General features: G+C 38.7%; 1 protein-coding gene across 11 annotated transcripts in view; it reads right to left on the bottom strand.

Moving 5' to 3' along the window:
- Positions 1 to 8,591: 8,591 nt before the first annotated feature.
- Positions 8,592 to 20,598, bottom strand: part of LOC101320517 (membrane cofactor protein-like) — a 62,027-nt gene continuing 50,020 nt past the window's right edge. For 5 of the 11 annotated variants that reach the window (XM_073802733.1, XM_033852809.2, XM_033852819.2 and 2 more), the window contains 4 exons: positions 18,882 to 18,932; positions 17,375 to 17,410; positions 16,817 to 16,877; positions 8,592 to 10,922 (listed from right to left, as the gene is read on the bottom strand). In XM_073802733.1, the coding sequence (XP_073658834.1) occupies positions 10,856 to 10,922; positions 16,817 to 16,877; positions 17,375 to 17,410; positions 18,882 to 18,932 (215 nt within the window). In that variant the 3' untranslated portion in view covers positions 8,592 to 10,855. Of the gene's footprint in view, positions 10,923 to 11,643; positions 11,707 to 16,203; positions 16,248 to 16,816; positions 16,878 to 17,374; positions 17,411 to 18,881; positions 18,933 to 20,598 lie in introns of those variants that run through there. The other 6 variants (XR_012330916.1, XM_033852824.2, XM_033852814.2 and 3 more) reach the window with 5 other exon arrangements.

Genomic DNA, 20,598 nt, shown 5'->3' with positions numbered 1-20,598 from the left:
TCCCCTCCTCTGCACTCAGAGCTGACGCTTCCTGGGTAGCAGGAGAGACATGGATTAATCACCCTCACGACTAGATGACCTGAGTGTGTGTTCTGAAGGACAGGAGCATGATGGTGTGAGAGGGGAGCTTAACCCAAAGCCAGGCTAGACTGGGGAACTTTCCTGCGGACGGGGTGGCCCAGCTGAGACCTGAAGGAGGACTTACTTGGCGGGGAGGGCAGTGACTGACAGTTGGTAGTTATGAGAGAGTAGATGCAGATTGTTCCAGAAAGAAGGAATAGCCTATGCAGAGGCCTTCTGATGGAGAAAGAGGCAGTCTGGATCACCGAAGGACTCCTGTGACGACACCTTAGGAACGGGTTTGTGGAGAGTGGCAGTTGGAAGTTACGAAGGAAGACGAGTTTGGCTGAAGTACAGAGCAGCAAAGCTGAGAATTAGCGAGTGTAGGTCTCCAAACCTCACGTTTTATAGGGTTCGTATTCTACGGGAATGACTATCATTAACGCTCAGTCGTGACCTTAAAGCCTTAGATACACCCCCCCGCCCCCCCCGCACTCCGGCCTCCCCTCCGCTGTTGACTGCAGGTGTCCTTACTTAGAGCCCTGGCAGGCAGTACTGATCCCCAGCCCTGGCTCTCCCACCTGTGGCCGAGGCCACGCAGAGCCCCACCGGCTGCAGAGCCTAGTGCTGCCTGCTGTCAGGATCGCTCAGGCGTCCAGCACAGGTACTGCAGGGCAGTTCATCCCCAGCGTCTTCCCCTCCCACAGCCCTGCAGTGGAGACCACAGAGGCACCAGGGTGCTGGAGAACAAAGCAAGTGTCGAAGCACCGGCTCCTTGCAGAACCAGGCGTGCTCTCATCTCCACCCAAGTTTAACATGTACAGTCAGGAATACCCCCCCCTTCTATGCAGAAATATTGCCTAGGACTACCCTCACCCTCAATCTTCCTCATAATTAAGTTCAAGAACAGAATGAGACGGTAGTCCAGCTACAGAACAGGAGGCAGTGGGCAGAAGAGTAGGAGCACAGACTTTGGAGTCAGAGCTGGAATCGACACCATTCACTAGTCATGGGACTGTGGACAAGTTTTTGAACCACACTGAGGATCAGTTTCTTCTCCTGCAAAAAATGGGAATACTACCTACTCCGCAAAACTGTTGTGAGAATTCAAGAGCACAGCTTGGTGTTCAAATTTTATTTCCTTCTCTTCCCGAGAGCAGCACATGATGTTATGTCCAGAGGCATAAAAAATCAAAGGGTTTATCTAGAGTCCTGAAGAATTGGTGGGGAACCGGAGAGATACAGATTCTTCTTTCTCTTGGTTATGGTATCAGAGGAAATACAGACATATTTTCTTAGCTTCAAACAACCAAAAAAGATGGTGCAATTAGGAGATGGGAAATCTAATTTGAACACCATTTGCAAACCTAATTTTCAGGCAGAATTTGAAAACAACACAAAACAAAACTCCATTCTTTTATTAGAGGATTATCTACTTAGTACAATTATAAGACACTAATCTTTTGTGTCACAGTAGAGAATAAATAAGATTGGCAATTAACGGGGTCATATTTGAATGTCCTGACCACTCACCTATGGCTGGGAAGGAGGAGCCCATGATCTACGTGACTAGGACACATGGAAGAGTTGCCCTGGCTCAGGTGAAACCCACCTTTGTGTAGTGTCTAGAGCCTCACAGGCAGAAAGGGTGCTTGTTTCCTGATGACGTGAGATAATATCGGAAAATGCTTTTCACACTGTGAAATAGTTTACAAAGCAGGGCAATACTAATGTAAATATTAACCCAGTTTAGTAACAGCTTTGGCAATTTTATTTCGTCATATATATAATAATATGTAGGGACTGGTTATGGAATTAAATAACTTAGAATTCATGAGTTTTGTATTGCGATTGTCTGTGTAAATTATCAGCTTTGACTTTCATGTTCTTTGAGCATCACTTTGTAACTCTCCTCTGTGCCTTTCTAATGGATCCATATATCATGTCCCGTCACAAGTGGAACTGCAAGAAGACACCTCTGCTCGGGGCAGAGGCTGGGTCTTCCGATCGCATCTCCCTTCTTTCTTCAGTGAGATCCTCTTCTTCTGGAAGCTGGTTTCACATGGTGGCTTAGATTTTTCCATCTTTGTATCTAGCACCATTTGAAATCAGTGTTTTAGGAGTAAGAATTGCAGCACAGCAGAAGGCCAACCGCAGAGGAGCTGCTGCTCGTGGGATCAGCTTCCCTCCTTCTGCCACCTGAGCCGGTTCAAGAAAGGAAGAACTTCAGAATCAAAGTACACTCTTGAGTGTGTTGGGTTGTGGAGGGGGACAGTGCAGGGATGGGGTTGTGTTCAATAGAAACTCAGAGGCTTGAGCAGAGCCAGAGGTTGTGATTGTCTTTCTGTTGACAGGGAGCGGCAACCCCTAGCAGTAGCCTGTTGGTAAGGCCTTTGAGCACATGCTTGGGCAACGCTGGGTTGGGTACTTGATTGCAATAGGCAAGGGCAGGGGTGTGTCCCAGAAGGACTATCTCATCACATCAGCACTGTCCACCTGCTCCTAGATGCCGTGAAACATTCAGCTGCAGTTGCCGAGCGGCTGAAATCAGACTTGCCACCTGCACTGTCAAGGTGCCGGACCCCACCGAGCACCACTGGACCCATCTCTTACACAGGCTGACCGATTTCTCCTGGTGTTCAGAGTCTGTTTTTGTCTAGCACCATTTGAAATCGGTTATGATGTAGGGGGAAAAGCAGCAGCCTCGAGGCCTCGTGCCAAGTCTGGTCAGCGACAGCCTGGGGCTTCCTGGAAGATGGATGTGCAGAGAGAGGGGGAGGAAGGTTATGCTTTTTCCTGCTAACTTCTTTAACTACATCTACAATACTTTATGCACGGGTAATAGATCAGTTAATGGATTTTTAGAAGCAAATCACTAAAATTTATCTGATGTCCTCGCTTTGCTGAAATGTGGTAGTGATGTAAACTATAAATTGGTTGCTGTTAAATTATCTTTCTGTCATGCATCCTAACCTTAATAAATGCTTTACTGTATACAATTTATCATGTCTTCGTTTTTCATAGATTATTTTCCATTCCTAATTGTATGATGATGATTAGTGGGGTTCTGAAAAGTTCATTTGCTGTGCAGATCTTACCTATTTCATAAAGAATTTGAAGTCGGTTACAGCAAACATATTAAAAATGTAGCCTATGAAGACAGGAATGAAATTCTATGAGGCAAGAAATAAAGTGAGAAAAAAGATTACAGAAGAGAGACACGTTGCAGACCTGGGCTGAAGGATGCTGCTTATTGAATGGGAAACTGACCTCGGTTCCCAGTGGGCTGCAGCCCTGGAGCCTCTGCAGTCAGTGTTCCCTCAGAAACATTGGCATACCTGAGCCTGGACTCACATGGCCCGCGGAGGAGCACTGATGAATTCAGCTGCATTATAAGAGATGCAGGAGTATTGCTACTTTTGGTTCTTAGTTTCTATCAACTCTTGAGGACAGAGTGCACCAGTTCTGTAAAGGTATTCAGCAATGAGCCACATTTGACTTCACAGGGGATTCTTCAGGTAGGAGGGCTGTGTCCCCGATTGACCATTTTGCACAGGAGATGCGAGGCCAGCCCTGACCTACCTGCAGGACTTGTGTTTCACGCCAGTGGTTCTCCATAAGCGGTGGCATCTCAACCACCTGGGAAGCCTTTCTAAGTCCACCTCCTGCCAGTCTTCCCCCAGCTGGCTGTCCTGCCCAATCGGGTGGAGGTGGGACAGGTGAAGCATCTGTTGGGAAAACTTCCCCGTGAATGGGATGCATCCTTTCACTGCAGCTGCAGTGCTGTTTCAGGCTGTTGACTGGAGAATTCATGTTTTAATCCCCAGGATGTGGTGATGGGAACAGTTAAGACCCTGAATTGTTTTATTCACTTCTTTGCTGAGGTAGCTACAATAGACCTATGGGCATAACAGCTTTGGGTCAGTTGTAACAAACTGAACAACTTTTGATTCACCTACTGTGTCCCTAGTTCCAGCCTAGGTATCCCCAATAAAGCAAGTAACTCATGGATTCTGCCAGCAGGTTGCTGTGATTCCAGTCCCCAATAAGAAAGTGCCAAAAGATGGAGTTTAGCGTCAAAGCACAAAAACAATGACTTGGGACATCTTCTCCATAAAAGTACTTCCTGGTGCTCCCATGGATACTTAAATAGTGCTTACGGCTGAGTCATGAGATGCACAATGCACACCCCAAGTAATTAACATGCCCCTCATTTAGGATTATTTTGCTTTATTCATCTGGAGGCTGGCAGGTCTTTACCTAAAGTTGGCATCCCAGGGTGGTCTTTCTTTAGAAATTGCTAAGCAGAATGTTTCTTTCGGAGACATCTTGAGTCTGGTTTTTGAGGCCTTGCTTTCCACCCAGATATAGAAAACGCTTTGTCGGGCGTGGAGCTCTCTTCCCTGAGCTTCGCTACACATTTACTGTAAGCGTGTCAGTGGAGAGCGAGTTGGACTGAAGGCACCTCCAGCCTCATGCAAGTTGTACTGGCAAAGAATTCCCGCCTGTGGAACCAAGTGCTGGCGAATCTTAATAACTATGAGACAAGTCAAGTCTTTTTCCAGCTTAGGGTAAACAATGTGTTCAATCTCTAACCTGGTAAGTCTTCGTGTAAGATGTTGGCTCAGCCCTGCACTTTGAGAAGCTGGTATATAGTTTCATGGAGTTGCCTAGCAGACTGGTGTGTCTGCATCTGAGGGCAGTTTAAGAGTTTTCCTTGAACACGAGGAAAGCTATGTTTTGTGTTTATTCTAATGTGATACTGCTCCACCCACCTTCTGATTGCATTCACCCAAGGAGCCATTAGAATAGTGATTTTCAGATCCCACTCCTATAGGTTCTGGTTATACTGCTGTAGAAATGGGGTCTGGACATGTGTGTTCTGAAAGTTTCCCAGGGGATTCCACTGTGCAGTCAGGGTTGAGAGCGCCTCCTCTGGGTCTTGCTTCTACACAAAATGTGACCTGAGGACTCATGGTGTCGGTGTGTTAGTTTCTTGTGGCCACTTTCACAAGTTACAACAAACTTGGTGTCGTAGTCTCTTCGGGCTGCTATAACAAAACACTACAGACAAGGCAGCTTATAAAGAACAGATTTACTTCTCATGGTTTGGAGGCTGGGAAGGCCAAGATCGAGGTGCTGGCAGATTCAGTGCCTGGTGAGAGCCAGCTCTCTGGTTTGTAGACAGTGCCATGTAACTTCCTGGGGCAGGGGGTGAAGGGATTTGGGGTCTCTTTTTATCAGGACACTAATCTCATTCATGAAGGCTTCATGACCTAATCACTTCCCAGTGGCCCCACCTCCTAATACGGTCACCTTCGGGTTAGGATTTTAAGGTAGGAATTTTGGTGGGACACAAACATTTACACAATAACTTGTCTAAAACAACACACCTGTATTCTTTTAGTTCTGGAGGTCAGAATCTGAAATTAAGTTATAGGCAGGGCCACCCTCCCTCCGGATGCACTGTCAGAGAATCAGTTTCCTTGCCTTTTCCAGCTTCCAGAGCTGCATTCTCTGTCTGTGGCCCCTTCTTGCATTCTCAAAGCCAGCACCATAGCATGCTGCATCAGTGGTCACATTGCCTTCTGCTGTAGCCAAGGCTTCCTCTGCCTTCTTCTCCTGAGGATTAAATGTGATTACATTTAGGGCCCCACCTGGGGGAGATAATCTCCCCACCCAAAATCTCATCTGCAAAGACCCTTTGCAGACAAAGCCACATTCACAGGTTCCAGGTAGTGCTTTCCCCTGGTATCTGAAAGTAGAATGTTCCTATGCAACCTTTCATAAGCAGATTTGGCATAAAGCACTGAAGCAAATGCCTGAGGGCATACCTTGCAAAGGGATGCACAAAATAAATGGAGACAAAGCACAGATACTTCTAGACCTATGGCAGCTTGATGCTGAGATGCTGAGTGTAGTTCCCAGGAAGGAGCGTGGGGGTGCCACTCTCACCTCCTGTGTGGGCTGCCTGTATAACAGCTCGCTGCAAAATAAATGCTGAACGATATTTTCGCTTTTCCCTTTTTTTTTCATAAAAGCAAAAATCCTCTTTGGATTTCTTTTGATTAATGAAAACAGGTACCAATGTAGGTCTTTTGTAAAAGCACTAAGTGGCATAAAGTGGATTTTAAAAAGTAGGGTGATACTTGTATTATGACTCCAGTATCTCTGGAGGCCCTTATACAGCCTCCACAAACCGCAGTATGTGGAACACATACAAATGCAGAACCTGGGGCCCCAGCTGAGGCCTACTGCTTCAAGAATCTGCATTTTAGCAAGATCATCGTGTGATTCACCTGCACACAAAAATTTGAGAAGCGTGGTTGTATGGGATCCTACCCAAGGATTCTCCAATAATTGAGTCCACGTCAGAGACAGATTGAAAGGAATATTTTCCCTTGGGTCCTTTTCAGGTGGCAGTGGGTGATCAGAAGACCAATCATTTTCCTGAACACCATGAATAGTGCTCATCTAAATGATAGTAGTCTCCAGAATTCTCAATGAAGCCACAAACCCTAAGCACCAGGATGCCAGATGTCCTGATTCTTTCTGCTAGTTCTGCACAAGGCCTGCCATCGTGTCATACGTACGTACCATAGTTGTTTCTAAAAGCTACATAAAGGTGGTGAACGATAGAAACTTAAGTGACTGCCTGGCAAATATGAGTTTTACTATCCTAAACAAGTTTTCTTGCGCTGATAAGTCAGGAATCAGGGTGGGTAGCTTTCTCAATGTGATGCATACTTAAGGCAATTTTGGTCACTTTCTGCTGGTATTTAAGCCGGAGGGAAGGAAAAATAGTTACTGACCGCAGACCCCAATATTATGCTCCTCCATATGTAAGCCATAAGGGACAGAGGTTAGCTCTTTTTCAAAAGTTAATTTCCTAGAAGGCAAGCAGAAAAGAGCTAGTTAATTAAAATGAAATTAAAAACGGTTTCTGGAACTCAGCAATGACTAAAATCTCTGAATAATGACAAAGTTTGAAAAACTAAGAAAGGCATGGTCAAATGCCCTAACAGTCCACAGGAGGGCAGCAGTGCTAATACTATAAAGGCACACCACTTCATTCTAGGGTAACCTTTTCTGGATGGATGATCCTGGAAATGATGAAAGCAATGCAGCATAGGAAAAAAAAATATATATATGTATACGCTCTCTCAATTTTGCATTGTTTCTGAGAGTCAATAGACTATGTTAAATCCTGCTCTTGAGTACAAATATATAAAATTTTTAATATGCAAAAATATTCATTCTTGGTTACAATATTGTCAGCAATTACTAAGTTTTAGAATACCAGAGTTGCCTATTTTCCTTAAACCTAGAACATTCTTAAACAATTTAAATTCAAATTCCTGCCTACCTCAGCTGTCTTCAGAATTCTTGTAGAGGACTTTTATTGTTAGTCACCTTAAAAGCTCTTCCTGTTTATTTTATGCCAATTTAAAAAATATACTATAGTCTCAAGTTAAAGACAAAATTTGATAAAATACATTCTTTAGTTATAGTCAAACTAATTTTCATCCAGTGTTGATATTAGAAAGATTGCTTTTTTGTTGTTTGTTTTTGTTTTGTTTTTAAACCACAGATAGCCTCTTTTGGTTAGGCAGGCAATAAGACCTTAATTCAAGTTTTAGATATTTTCTGATTTCTTTATAGGCTGAATTACAAAACCATGTAAGTATAAGCATTCACCTTATGTCTTTATAAGTTCATGTGTAGAAGTGGACTCTGAGACTGGAGGACCACTAATGCAGAGGTTCTCACACTTAGCTGCATATGAGAATTACTTGCCCAGGCCACGCCCCAGGTCAATGACATGACAAATTTTGGGGGCGTGGGACCCAGGCATCAGTAAAAGTCTCCAGGGGATTCCAGTGTGCAGCCGTGGTTCAGAAACATGTTATGCTTTCATGGTTGGGACTTCGGTTTTTAATTAGCCACACCCATACATTAAAGTGATGTGGAAGATATGTCTTCTTCCACACACATAGATACAGATACTTGAATGTGGTGAACTCAAGGCCAGGAAATAATGAAGGCTGAGAGCTGGGCAGAATCAGGAAGTACTGCACAGAATGGGCTCTGTGAGCTGGGCCTTGGAAGAGGCCCAGGATCGGGTGGACAGGACCACAGGCGCTTCAGCCAATAGTGAACCAGGAATACAGCAGAGAGCACAGGATAGATGGTCTGGCTTGACTGACAGCAGGTTATCTGAAGTCTTGCAGAAAGAGAAGGCTTGGGAAGAAAAGTTGGGAATTAACTGTAGAAAGCTTTCAAGTATCTTTCATGAAATGGACTTTATGCTGTGGCTAACGGAGGTAGGAATGAGCACCTTTGAGCAGGGGAGGCACGTGACCCCTGGGGAGGGGAAAAGCTTGGACAGGCTTAAGTTAAGGCTCTGAGATGGGAGGGGCAGGAGTGGTGATTGTTGGAGGGGAATGCTTACAGAAGGTGGGCCCCATTAGAAGCGTACTCCGATTTGAGATAAAACACACTGGAAATAAATGCATTATCACAAATGAAACTTCTCCATAATGACATTTTATTTTTTTAATAGATCTGAAGGTCCAATTCTCAAAATGCAGTTTTAAGAAAGCTTTAAATTAAAATACACTTTTCCCTCTCTCATTTAAATAAACATTTCTAGAGAAAAATGGTGTCCCCCTATATTTAATTGACAAATTATTTGACAAACAGAACATAATTTATATGTACACACATATTTCAATCTTACATATAAATAAATTAGAAAAACTAATTTTGAAGTGGAAACTATACTGTGAAAGTCAATTTATTTTGGTAAGCATAATAATCCTTGGTTGAAAACACTTCTTTGAGGGTTTTAAAAATATGTACTATAGCCACCCCCTTGCTTCTAAGCAAGTGCTAGATTCTCAAAAATTATGTGGAAGAGGGTACAGCAAAACTTCAACTCTATATTTATCTCAGAATTCCTGAATTTATTCTCCTCAAATTTATCTTCCTAAAGTGCCTCACCAGAGACTACAAAGGGAAGGACCACTTACATGGCCTTACAAACATGTCCTTAGGGAGTAAAACAATATTTACTCCGGTTCACTCTTGATTCTTTATTCATCTATTTCTAAGGCAACGTTTCTTTGGCCCAGTTTGTGCTACTAACTATAAAAGTGTGAAACAAAACATGTAAAAATGTAATTGGAGTTAGAGAGACAGTCCCTCCTCTTTGGCCGCTGGCTTATTTGAAGGAGGCCCTGCCTGGTGTGAGGACAGAGAAGAGGGCTGGGATCTGTCCCACCTGAGCGTCAAGAGCTACCTGAGCTCATTCTTCTTTCCATCCCTTTGCATGACCTACAGCAAATCTACAAAGTTAAGTTTGCTTTTCTGAAATATGGGGCTTCATTTTTACTCTGCCCTTTACAGATGAGGTGAGACTCAGATTCTAATGCAACTTGAGGTTATCTGATGAATTTATTCCCTACAAAACTGCCTACATTCAGATGACATGTTTAAAGTAAGACATCTCTTTATTCAGGTGGGGAGAGAAAAACAGAATTTAGAGTGGATTCTAATTCTCTTAAAGAGTGGAATTCTTTTTAAGAAAACTACAAGTCCACAGTGTTCACTTTGTCCTGAGATGGCATTCCTGCTATGGGTGTTAGAAGCCCTCTAACTTTGTACAGAAGCATGCAACTGATGCTGAATTCTTCTTGATTTCTTAGACTGGTTTATTGTTATTAAAAGGGGTGAAGAACAAATGCCAGAAATAAACTTTATAGCATCTTTAAATCACCAAGAGGTTACAAATTTTTTAAAATAGTATTTTAACCTATTAACTGTAAGAGTATTTTCCGGTAATATTCTTAGTTAAGGAAATCAAACTTTTATAATAAACAATATATAATGCATATTTTGGGATTGTTGAAGAATGAATCTTAAGAGTTGGCAGTCATCTTTGAACAGAAAAGATTTCAAAATCACTTTCTTTACAAATGAAATGTAATGCCATTTTGAATTATAGTTCTCTGAGTTTGGAGATTTTATAGAAAAAATATTTCCCCACCTTAACACTAGTCGCGATACTGTGTTAAGTTGCCCTTATAAATACAAGCGTTATTTAAGGAAAAACAAGCAAGATATTCAAACACAAATTCATACACATTTCAAAGAAGCATTAAATGATGGTGACTGTACTTCAGCCACATTAAAATGTTAGCCCTATAGCTTAACAGTTCCATTCCTGACAGTGTAAGAAACTAGCAAATAATTTTTATAGATTTTTTTTCAGTATTGAAATATAACTAACATATAACGCTGCATAAGTTTAAGGTGTACAGCATGATTTGATCATGTATATATTGCAAAATGATTACACGATAAATTTAGTTAACATCCATCACTTCATGTACCTACAAAAAAATTTTTTTCTTCCATGTGATTAGAAGTTTTAAGATCCACTTTCTTATTAGCAACTTGCCAAAATACAATACAGTGTTACTAACTGTAGTCACTACGCTGTACATTACATCCCAGTACGTTTTTATCTTATAATTGGAAGTTTATATTTTCTGACTGCCTTTACTCAACTGCCACCCCCAGCCCACCACCTCTGATGAAGGTAAATCTGATTTCTTTTTCTATAAGCTTGTTTTATTGGATTCCACATATAAGTGAGATCATACAGTACTTGTCTTTCTTTATATGACTTATTCACCCAGCATAATGCCCTCAAGGTCCATCTGTATTGTCTCAAATGGTAGGATTTCCTTCATTTTCATGGCTGAATGATACATGGGTTTGTGGAAACCATTTAGTCCTTTTCTGCTGGAGTGGTTACCTTATTCTGGCAAGCGCTGTATGTAGCAATACCTTCTTTCCTACGAAGCAAGGTTAGAAAATAGGGTCAGAGATGAACATAATTAAGTACATAAATTAAATTCCAGAAGCCCATTTAGAACATGGACAATTAAAAAAAAAACTATATACTAGTAAGAGTCACTGAACTAGGAATTAAATGATTCTTTTAAAATAATTCCAATGTTCAACCAGTCTCACTCTAGAAACCCTTCTTCTATTGCTGTATTATAGTTTTGATTCCCTCCATGACAAGAAATAGAGCAGTTGCATATACTTAGTAAATATTCCCTTATCTTAATTTAGAGCTAATGGGGAAGACTACAGAGAAACACACATTTTCCTAATATTGCAGTTTAAAATCTAACTCTGAGATGAAACCTTTAAACAGCTAATGATTCCAGCAGCGTTCAAGATCAGTGAGGAATGCCTCGTTTACCCCTCACGGTCAAGGAAAATCATGTGTTCTGGTTGGAGAGTCTCCTAAGTAACTAAAACTCACATAACACTTTTTTTTTGGTAACAACAGACATCTTTCTAAACTCTGTTATTCAAGTCCAGTGTTTTCCAAAGAAATATAATGCAAGTCACACAAGGTAATTTTGAATTTTCTAGAAGCCACATCAAAAAAAGGATAAGCAGGAAAAGTAGTTTGAACATATTTTACTTAACCCAATACCCATGGATGGTACATTCCTTTGCACTAAGTCTTTGAATCTGGTGTGTAGTGTGCACTCAAGCTCACCTTAAGTAGGATGAGCCACTTCTGATGTCCTCGGCAGCCACTCAGGGCTACTGACTCTGGAGCTGGAAAAAGCAGTTCCAGTCCCTGCTTAGGAAACTGAATACAATAGACAGACTACAACCAAATGGGGACCAGTTGGTTATTTACAGTATGCCTGCCCCAGCTAACACTTCGGGGTACCTACCCCATGTAGGAGCTAACGGTGTTAATTCTGGAGACGTTCATATTTCTCTTGGTGGGGGAGGCATCACGATGAACCAGCACAATACTTGTTATAAAGCAGTTTCCGCAGGACTATTCTGGAGAGTGATTCAATACTTAGGCCTATCCTGAATCCTCTAAGACCACTATATTTTACTATTTTGTGAGGTCAATACTTTCTTTTTCTGTAGTAGTGAAACGCTTTTCTTTAAGTAGAATTTTAAATAGAAATCCAATATATGAGAAGGATAAATAAGCATTAATATAAAATTTTTCTTTTTTTTTTCAGCAACACCCCTCAGGTTTCGGGATCTTGGTTACCCGACGAGGGACTGAACCCATGCCCCTTGCAATGGAAGCACGGAGTCCTAACTACTGGACCACCAGGGAAGTCCCTGCATTAATATAAACTTAAAGAAACATTAATTTGAAATAACAACAAAGCTATCTGAAGATTAAAATGTGAAAGTGAATTATTGTACTAATTACAGTTATGTCATATTACCTTTAGCATTCATTAAGTTAACTTCAAGTGTTTACAGAAAACTTGAAGCTCACGGCCCATCTGAAAACTACTTTCCTGGTTGGCTTTAGCCTCAAAGGAATCCTAAGAGAACCAAGCAGATACATAGGGCTGGGTAGGCCCACAGTGCCATTCTAGTTGGTATGTTTTGTCTTCCCCTTTGCCCCTGTGATCAAAGTCACCACTTTGCTTTTACTAAGAAATTGCCCTTCTTATTGGCCGTTGTAGAATCTGTTCCCAAACTCATGACTGTAACCTAGGGTAGCGCCTCACATTATAAGTGGTGGGAAACATAACTCCTCTTTTCCTGGCCATGCAGACACACATTCTGGCACAAAAGGAGGAACTTCCAATTCATTTCATTCAGAGACAGAAGGTAGAGGGGGTTAAATGGCTTAAAGCCATTTCATAATTTTCCAAAATCTGAGGGTTTTTTGTTGGTGGTGGTTTCTCTTTTATATGTTAAAAATATCCTGGCCAAGGGAAACAGATAAATGCCTTTAAAGAATTAATATTTACAAGTGGAAATTGAAAATCCTTACAAAATTAAGTGAAATGTATTTTGGTTTCTGTCAAAAAACCAAAATGAACTTAAAATGAACACATTCTGTGATTATTTCCCACTGGGCTAAAAAAATTCCCCCAGCTTTGGATTCATAGCTGCTAGAAGGTAGAGGAGCTAGACAGTCTGATCAAAGGACATGGGGGACGTTACTCTGTTGGCGCCTGTTATCAAAGCAAGAGCCTGTCAATGCACATTATTTTACATTAAAACAGGGAAGGTAGGAGAAAACATCAATAATCTAGCAAAGGGAACAGGAATCCAGGTGTCCTCTTGGATGTCTACTGCCCACTTATCTTAGTTCAGTTTATCAATATCTAAATATTCATTGAATACTTTTCAGAAGAAAGGACATCTCTGAAAAGAAACGCAACAGAAAGCAGATACCTTTTAATGATAAAAGCAAACCTTTCTCTCATCTTTTCTCAGAGAGAAATAAAATTTACTTGTCTGTGGCTTTCACCAGTTAGGTATGTGCTGAACAAAGGAAGGGAACAGGGATGAATAAAATAGTGACGTCAAACCAAAACGAAGCAAGAGTGGCATAAAAATGGGATAAAATCAATGATGGAGGAGAAGGGAAGTAAAGCTGACAATTAGGTTCATGAATTATGGCTCTCCTGATTCTCACTAGGAACTTGAAACAGGAATTTGGTGCAAGAAGCTACTTTACCTTTGAAGTCTTACAGATCATCCAGCAGATATACAGATTCTAAATTTGTGTGCAATCTGTCTACCTCTGAAACCTCTTAGCCTGAAGTGAATAATGTAAACTCTCTTTCACAGAATAAGATTGTATGAGGAGAAATGGTCCTGGTCTCTAGCACCTTAGATTTTGAGGCAATACACAGAGCATGTATTAATTCCATGTAATACTGTCTCAGAAATCGATTTTATGACATACATTTTCAGATGGACCTTTTGCATCGAGGACAGTTTCTTCCTGTGGCACAATTGTTTTCACCTGAGGGAAGATCTCTGTAAAACTTATGACTTCCCATTTTTCTAGGATGGATCTAAATTTTGTAAATATGCTCTCTCAACTGTTACAACATCTTTGTCATTTACTAGTTTTTGTCTAAAATTTTTTAAAGCCTTTGTTCAATGCTCAAGAATTTGAGAACCAGGTAGAAAAATGTTCAAGTTAATTTGACCATTCAAGTTTTTACCCATGTCATTATACTCCCCACCACCTGAACTGGATTCACCATTTATATTATATCCAAAAAAGCTTCAGTAATATTAATTTAAGCAGACAGCTTAAAAATTACAGTTACTGGATCAGTCATTATTAATATAACATTAAAATATTTTAAAACTACAACAAATAATAAATATCCTTAATGGAAAAAAGAAAAAGTACTCAGTCACTGTTACTAAAATACATAAACCATTGCAATAATTCTAATGAACTTAAAAAACTCTCACTTATCCAGTGATGATTTAACCCGAGTAGAGAGAATCATGCATTTATGAAAAAAATATTCACAACAAATAATTGAAAACATTAATGTAAACAAAAGGTATCTGTTTTTTGGAACCACACAGTCAAAACATGCAAGACAGGACTCAAGCAATAGCAAAGGAGAGGGCAAGGGCTGTGGATTCCAAGGCTGGAAAGTTTGGTGGAAGAGTTAGTTAAGAAAGGAGATTGAAAGGGAAAAGGAAGGAGGGTGTAGATGGAGCCCATCAGACCAACTGGGATTCTATTCTATTCTTAGTTGAGAGCTAAGAAACAGGAAACTATAACAGAGCACTTTAACCCTGTGGCCATATGTCATCAAAATTTAATCGTCTTAAAAATGACTACTTATACTATTTTCATGCTTTGGTATAAATATTGTAGCAGGGTAATTGTGTTCCCAAAATATCATAAATACAAGTTTATATCAAATCCATTTTGTATCAAGTTTTAAGAGCAAATTTGTGTTTTTTTGTTTTTGTTTTGGCCACGCCACGAAGCTTGCAGGTTCTTAGTTCCCCATCCAGGGATTGAACTCCAGCCCACGGCAGTGAAAGTGCTGAGTCCTATCCACTGGACTGCCAGGGAACTCCCATTAACAGCAATTCTGGATTATTGTGCCTGGTATCCTGCTTCCAGAGTTATCCCTAGGAATGGAGAAGCAACTGCCTACACTTTACAGTCTTGTAAAGTAGTTTCTAAAGCAACAAAAGCAATTGGGGTGGGGGGAAATATGGACATTAAGCAATGCAAAGGATATAATAAAAATATTTACCTTTTTAAAGGAAAGGCAAACTAAAGCTAGGTATTACTTCACATTCTTTTATAAAAGCATACACATAAATGAGGAGTCTTTAAAAAATCCAATAATCTTAAACAGGTAAAACATTTCCCAATAAGCTTGATGGTGTTTCTTCAAGTTAAAGAGCACAGGCACATCAGTAATGGTCTACACCCTGGTTTCTCAAAGTGTAGTCCAGGCCCAGCAGCATCATCACTTGGGAACGCATTAGAAATGGGATCTCAGATCTCTAATGCTACTGAAACTTTAACCTGGGGGACACGATGCTCAGATAATTGTTTGGCTTTCATTAGCTGATAGCTAGAGAGAGTTTTTGGTTGATACTTGTTAGGGAACCTTATTTTGGTGTAGTGATGTTTTAAACAAAGAAGGGGAGTGAGGAGCAGAAAGCTATTTTGTTTTGCTTTCTTGAGAGGTTATTTCTAGATAAACCTTTTAGACTTGTCAAATATTTCACTGATAGTACTTCCTTCTCAGATTGCTGTGTACATGTAATTTTAAAAACATACTGCTGATAGAGAAATCAAATATGCATACTATGTGTTCTACAAATGTAAGATTTAAGACTCAAATGAAGGCACTGTGGATATTTTTAAAAGATAACCAAGAAATATAAAAAAAGTTTTAGCTCTTTATGAGTGACGAATGTACTTTTATTAGGTAGTCCAAACCCTGTGATTAATATAAAAGGAATATATATCATAAAGCCATGAATACCAATTATTGTTAATTATTAGTTTGATTTCAAAGCTATTTCCAAAGCAATAGGGGGAAAAAAGTCACTAAAAGTCAGAAATATCAAAGCACCTAATCTTGGTCTATGCTCCAGTTTTATTCTAAGTCTTTCATTAGATTTTAAATTATTTCATTAAAATTTAAGATGATGTTTAAAAATTCTATTCTCCTTAGAAGATATGTATTTGTACCTTTTTTTTCAATTTTAAGTCCCCCCCCATTTCATTTTTATAGATAAAAAGACAGAGTTCATGAAGTGCCTTATAAATCTTACCCTCTCAGCAACTTTTAGTTTAACCCCATCAGTTTTACTGCAACCTAGTAAATTAAGAGAACATAAGAGGGAAATCAAATAGTGTTGCTTTAAATTCCCCAGTTTAACTTGTATGAATAACAAATCTAAAAGAAAGCAAAGTGGGTACCTGAATGAGCCATCTATGTAGCTTCTTACTACTACCTAAGTTATACAGACAACTGAAAACTTTCACCATAAAAATTACAGTGACTACAGCTGTCAAAGTCTCCACAGTGAACCATTTCATAATATTTAATCTTGGCCATTAGTCCAATCTAGGAAGTTGGGTACACCTAGGATAGAGAAAGCCCCAAAATGGTCCATGATTTACTACAGCACTTAAACCTCAAATCCCACAGAAATTTTTCTTACATCATAATTAGCTGAAGCAACCTGCACAGATTACTCTTGTTGCAATGATATTGAAAGCAGCTGAAAACATTTTTAGTAAAGAAATGTAATTCAGACAACACACTCATGCAGGTGCATTTTTTGAAAAAACAACATGCAATACAGACTACAAACAAAACGTGCACAAAACTATGTCAACTGTGAGAAGGACCAGTAACTTAAAAAACATGCTTCAATTTACCTTTTCTTCTCTTTGTGAAAACAGAAGTAGATGCTGCCGACAACTACTACAACGCCAAAAACTACAAGAAATCAGGAAACAAATGATATTTAACTGTGAAAAATCATTGCCAAGATTCAAAATCTAGCAGAAGAAATAAATGATGGTCAGATTTCCATGGCCAGAAAATGTTATCTTATTTAAGCACATATACATTTACATTCCATCTGGACTCTTCAGTATCAATCCAATTCTTTGCATTAAACAGTACAGAGTAAGTCAGAGAAGAGTCCTTGATTAATTGAGAAAATTACTCAAAGCATATTTGGGATGCAAACTCATATGAGTAATGATCTTGAAACAGCTTGTATTATTTAGGGTTTGTTAGTAACTGGACATGTAGAATACAAAGGAATAGACAATAATACAAGGTAGTGTATTATATAAAAGGTCAGGTTTTTCCTGTTTTACTTAATTTCAAGCTATAAAGCCACAGAAATTGAAAAATCTTTTAAAAAACTATTGCACTTTTCAGAGTAATGTCTTGATTTAATTGGTATCAAAGTTTGGGATACGTACGTGTACCAGTGACAATTGCAACAATGATTCCTGCACCTGAGAAAAAATGAAAACAGTTTGGGAGATAATTAAGTACCTAGGGGTCTCCAGGTAGCAGCTACATTTTAATATGATCAGATCATCTATAACTACAAAGTAAAAATTATCAATCTAGTTTTAGCATGACTGCTAGTGCTTTCAGGTTATTTTGATCACGGAACCCTTCTAATCACATTCCAGGGTTAGGACACACCTTGTGAAACTCCTAACAGGAACCTCACTTTTCACTGTTGTATGCTGTAGCTACCACACCAGGTTGTTTAGTAAAGGTAACTAGGACAATTAGAATTTACTAGAGGAAAATCATTTTAGAAACGTAGCAGCCCACTATAGTTCGTTTAGTTCAACATTCAGTCTTTTGTTACTTATGATTTTGTTGGAAATTTAACATATATTTTTTTCCCTAAGTGGGTCTGTAGAATAAGTCATAGAGTGCTATTAATCTATCATATAGATGTTATTTGCAGAGTCTTCACAAACAATACATCATTGTATCATCACAGCTCCTATTCCCCTTTCCCTCCAGATTAAGACATAGTCCTACAAGGAGATTTGATCTAAGAATGTAAAGGGAACACCAGGGAACATGGATAAAAACTATGCACAGAAACGTAAACATGCATTTTTGACTATCCAGAGAGCAATAAATAATACTACCAAATCTTAATTCTTAGAAATGTTTGTCAGTACCTCTGCTTCTTAACTGCCATTACTTTTGTTATCTATAACTCATAGCATAAAATGTCATGTTCGGCTCTGCTCTTTTTATTTCATAAATATTATCAAGTGTAAGCATCTTGAGATGGCACTGGATTCACTTGACACCGTGGCAAGTTTTCAGAGGGAAAACATAACAAGCCTAAAGTACATTTTATAAATAGATTAACTTTACTAGTCTAAAGTAAAGTAATAGCTATTTTTCTTCATTTCCTTATCAGTAAATCTTTATATTTCATTTAACTATCACAACTATACTTCATCAAGTTCTTTAACACATATGTGTGAACTATGTGAGCCAACATTAAGTGTGCTACCCCAGCTTGATATAGAAAAACTAACCCAACTAGTAGTACTTCAAGGCTTGTATATACAAGGTACCAGTAGAAAGAAAATTTATCTAAAAATTGCCATTACAAAGTAACACTATCACATGGAAAACAAGCTATGTTTTATATATATTAAACTACATGTAACCATATTATTTAAGAAAGTAAACTTATCATGCTAGGAAGCCTAAATTGGGGAACCTCTTAAAAACTGTATTACCCTCATGTGCCTATACATAGTACCACTTATATTTGTCATGGTATCTTCACCTTTAAAATTACTTAAAATGTACAATTACACATTGAACAATTATCACCAATTTGTGACATGTTGTCTCTTTTCTAACTACAGATAACGGTAATATTTCCATGTTGAAAACTAGGGCCTCATGATGCAGGGTTATTAACAACCAAAATAATACCTAAACTCTCAGCATCTTTAGGTGGTGGTTCATCACCAGGACTGGGATATCCTAGAAAAAAGGAAAAAAATGGAAGTAAATAAAAGAAGAAGAAAAAACAATAAAGCTTAAAGTCCTCTGAATTCATAGGTTTTGATTTTTTGACTTTGTACAAAAACCCTTATAATTTTATTTTCCTTATATAAACTATATTAATGTTTCTCATTAAAAGTAGTATCAAAATATTATAATTGTATCAAAATATCAAAATATATAATACTGAATTTATATTCAGTATCAAAGCATTCTTCTTCCTGTCCAGTAACATTTCCTGGGACAATATTCTGTGGTACAGCAAACAAATTTATCATTAGTATATTGTCAGAATTATCCTATGGATTCAATGTGATTATACTTAAAACTAAAATTAAGAAAACAATCCCATTTACAATCAAATCAAAAAGAACAAAATACCAAGAAATAAGTAGGTAAAAGACCTATATTCAGAAAACTATAGGACACTGATGAAAGAAATTGAAGACAACACAGATGGAAAGATATACTGTGCTTGGATTGGAAGAATTAATATTGTTAAAATGACCATACACCTCAAGGTAATCTACAGATCCAATGCAATCCCTATCAAAATACTAGAAAAAAATAATTCTAAAATTTGTATGGAAACAAAAAGACCCCGAATAGCCAAAACAATCTTAAGAAAGAATAACAAAGCTAGAGGTATCACACATCCTGACTTAAAACTACACTACAAAGCTAAAATAATCAAAACAGTATGGTCCTAGCACAAAAACAGACACATAGAACAATGGAACAGAAGAGAGAGCACAGAAGTAAACCCACTGCTATATGGAAAATTATCTACAACAATGGAGACAAGAAAACATAATGGGGAAGAGACAGCCTCTTCAATAAATGGTGTTGGGAAAATTGTACAGCAACATGAAAAAGAATCAAAATGAACTACTTGCTCATAAAATATACAAAAATAAACTCAAAATGGATTAAAGACTTAAATGTAAGACCTGAAAACATAAAACTTGTAGAAGAAAACATAGCAAATACCATTTTTTTACTTTAGCCTTAGCAATATTTTTTTGGATGTCTCCTCAGGCAAGGGAAACGAAAGTAAAAAACCAAATGGGACTACATCAAGCTAAAAAACTTTTGCACAGCAAAGAAAACTATCAACAAAATCAAAAGACCACCTATGAATAGAAGAAGATATTTGCAAACAATGTATCTGACAAGGGGTTAATATCCAAAACATACAAAGAACACATACAACTCAACATCAAAACAAAACAAAGAACCCAATTTAAAATTAGGTAGAAGACCTGAATAGACATTTTTCCAAAGAAGTCATACAGATTGCCAACAGGCACATGAAAGATGCTCAACACCACTACTCATCAGGAAGTACAAATCAAAAGCACAATGATATATCACCTCACACCTGTCAGAATGGCTATCATCAAAAAGACAACAAATAACAAATACCGGTAGGGATGTAGAGAAAAGGGAGCCTCTGTGTACTGTTAGTGGGAATGTAAATTGGTGCAGCCACTATTGAAAACAGTATGGAGATTCCTCAAAAACTTAAAAATGGAACTACCATACAAGCCAACACTGGGTATTTACTCTAAGAAAATGAAAACACTTATTTGAAAAGTATACGCACCCCTATGTTCACTGGAACATTATTTACAATAGCCAAGAT

Source organism: Tursiops truncatus, chromosome 1 (assembly GCF_011762595.2).
Source record: "Tursiops truncatus isolate mTurTru1 chromosome 1, mTurTru1.mat.Y, whole genome shotgun sequence".
Lineage (NCBI taxonomy): Eukaryota > Metazoa > Chordata > Mammalia > Artiodactyla > Delphinidae > Tursiops > Tursiops truncatus.
Note: the sequence above shows the minus strand (reverse complement) of the source record. Positions and strands in the feature narration are given on the sequence as shown.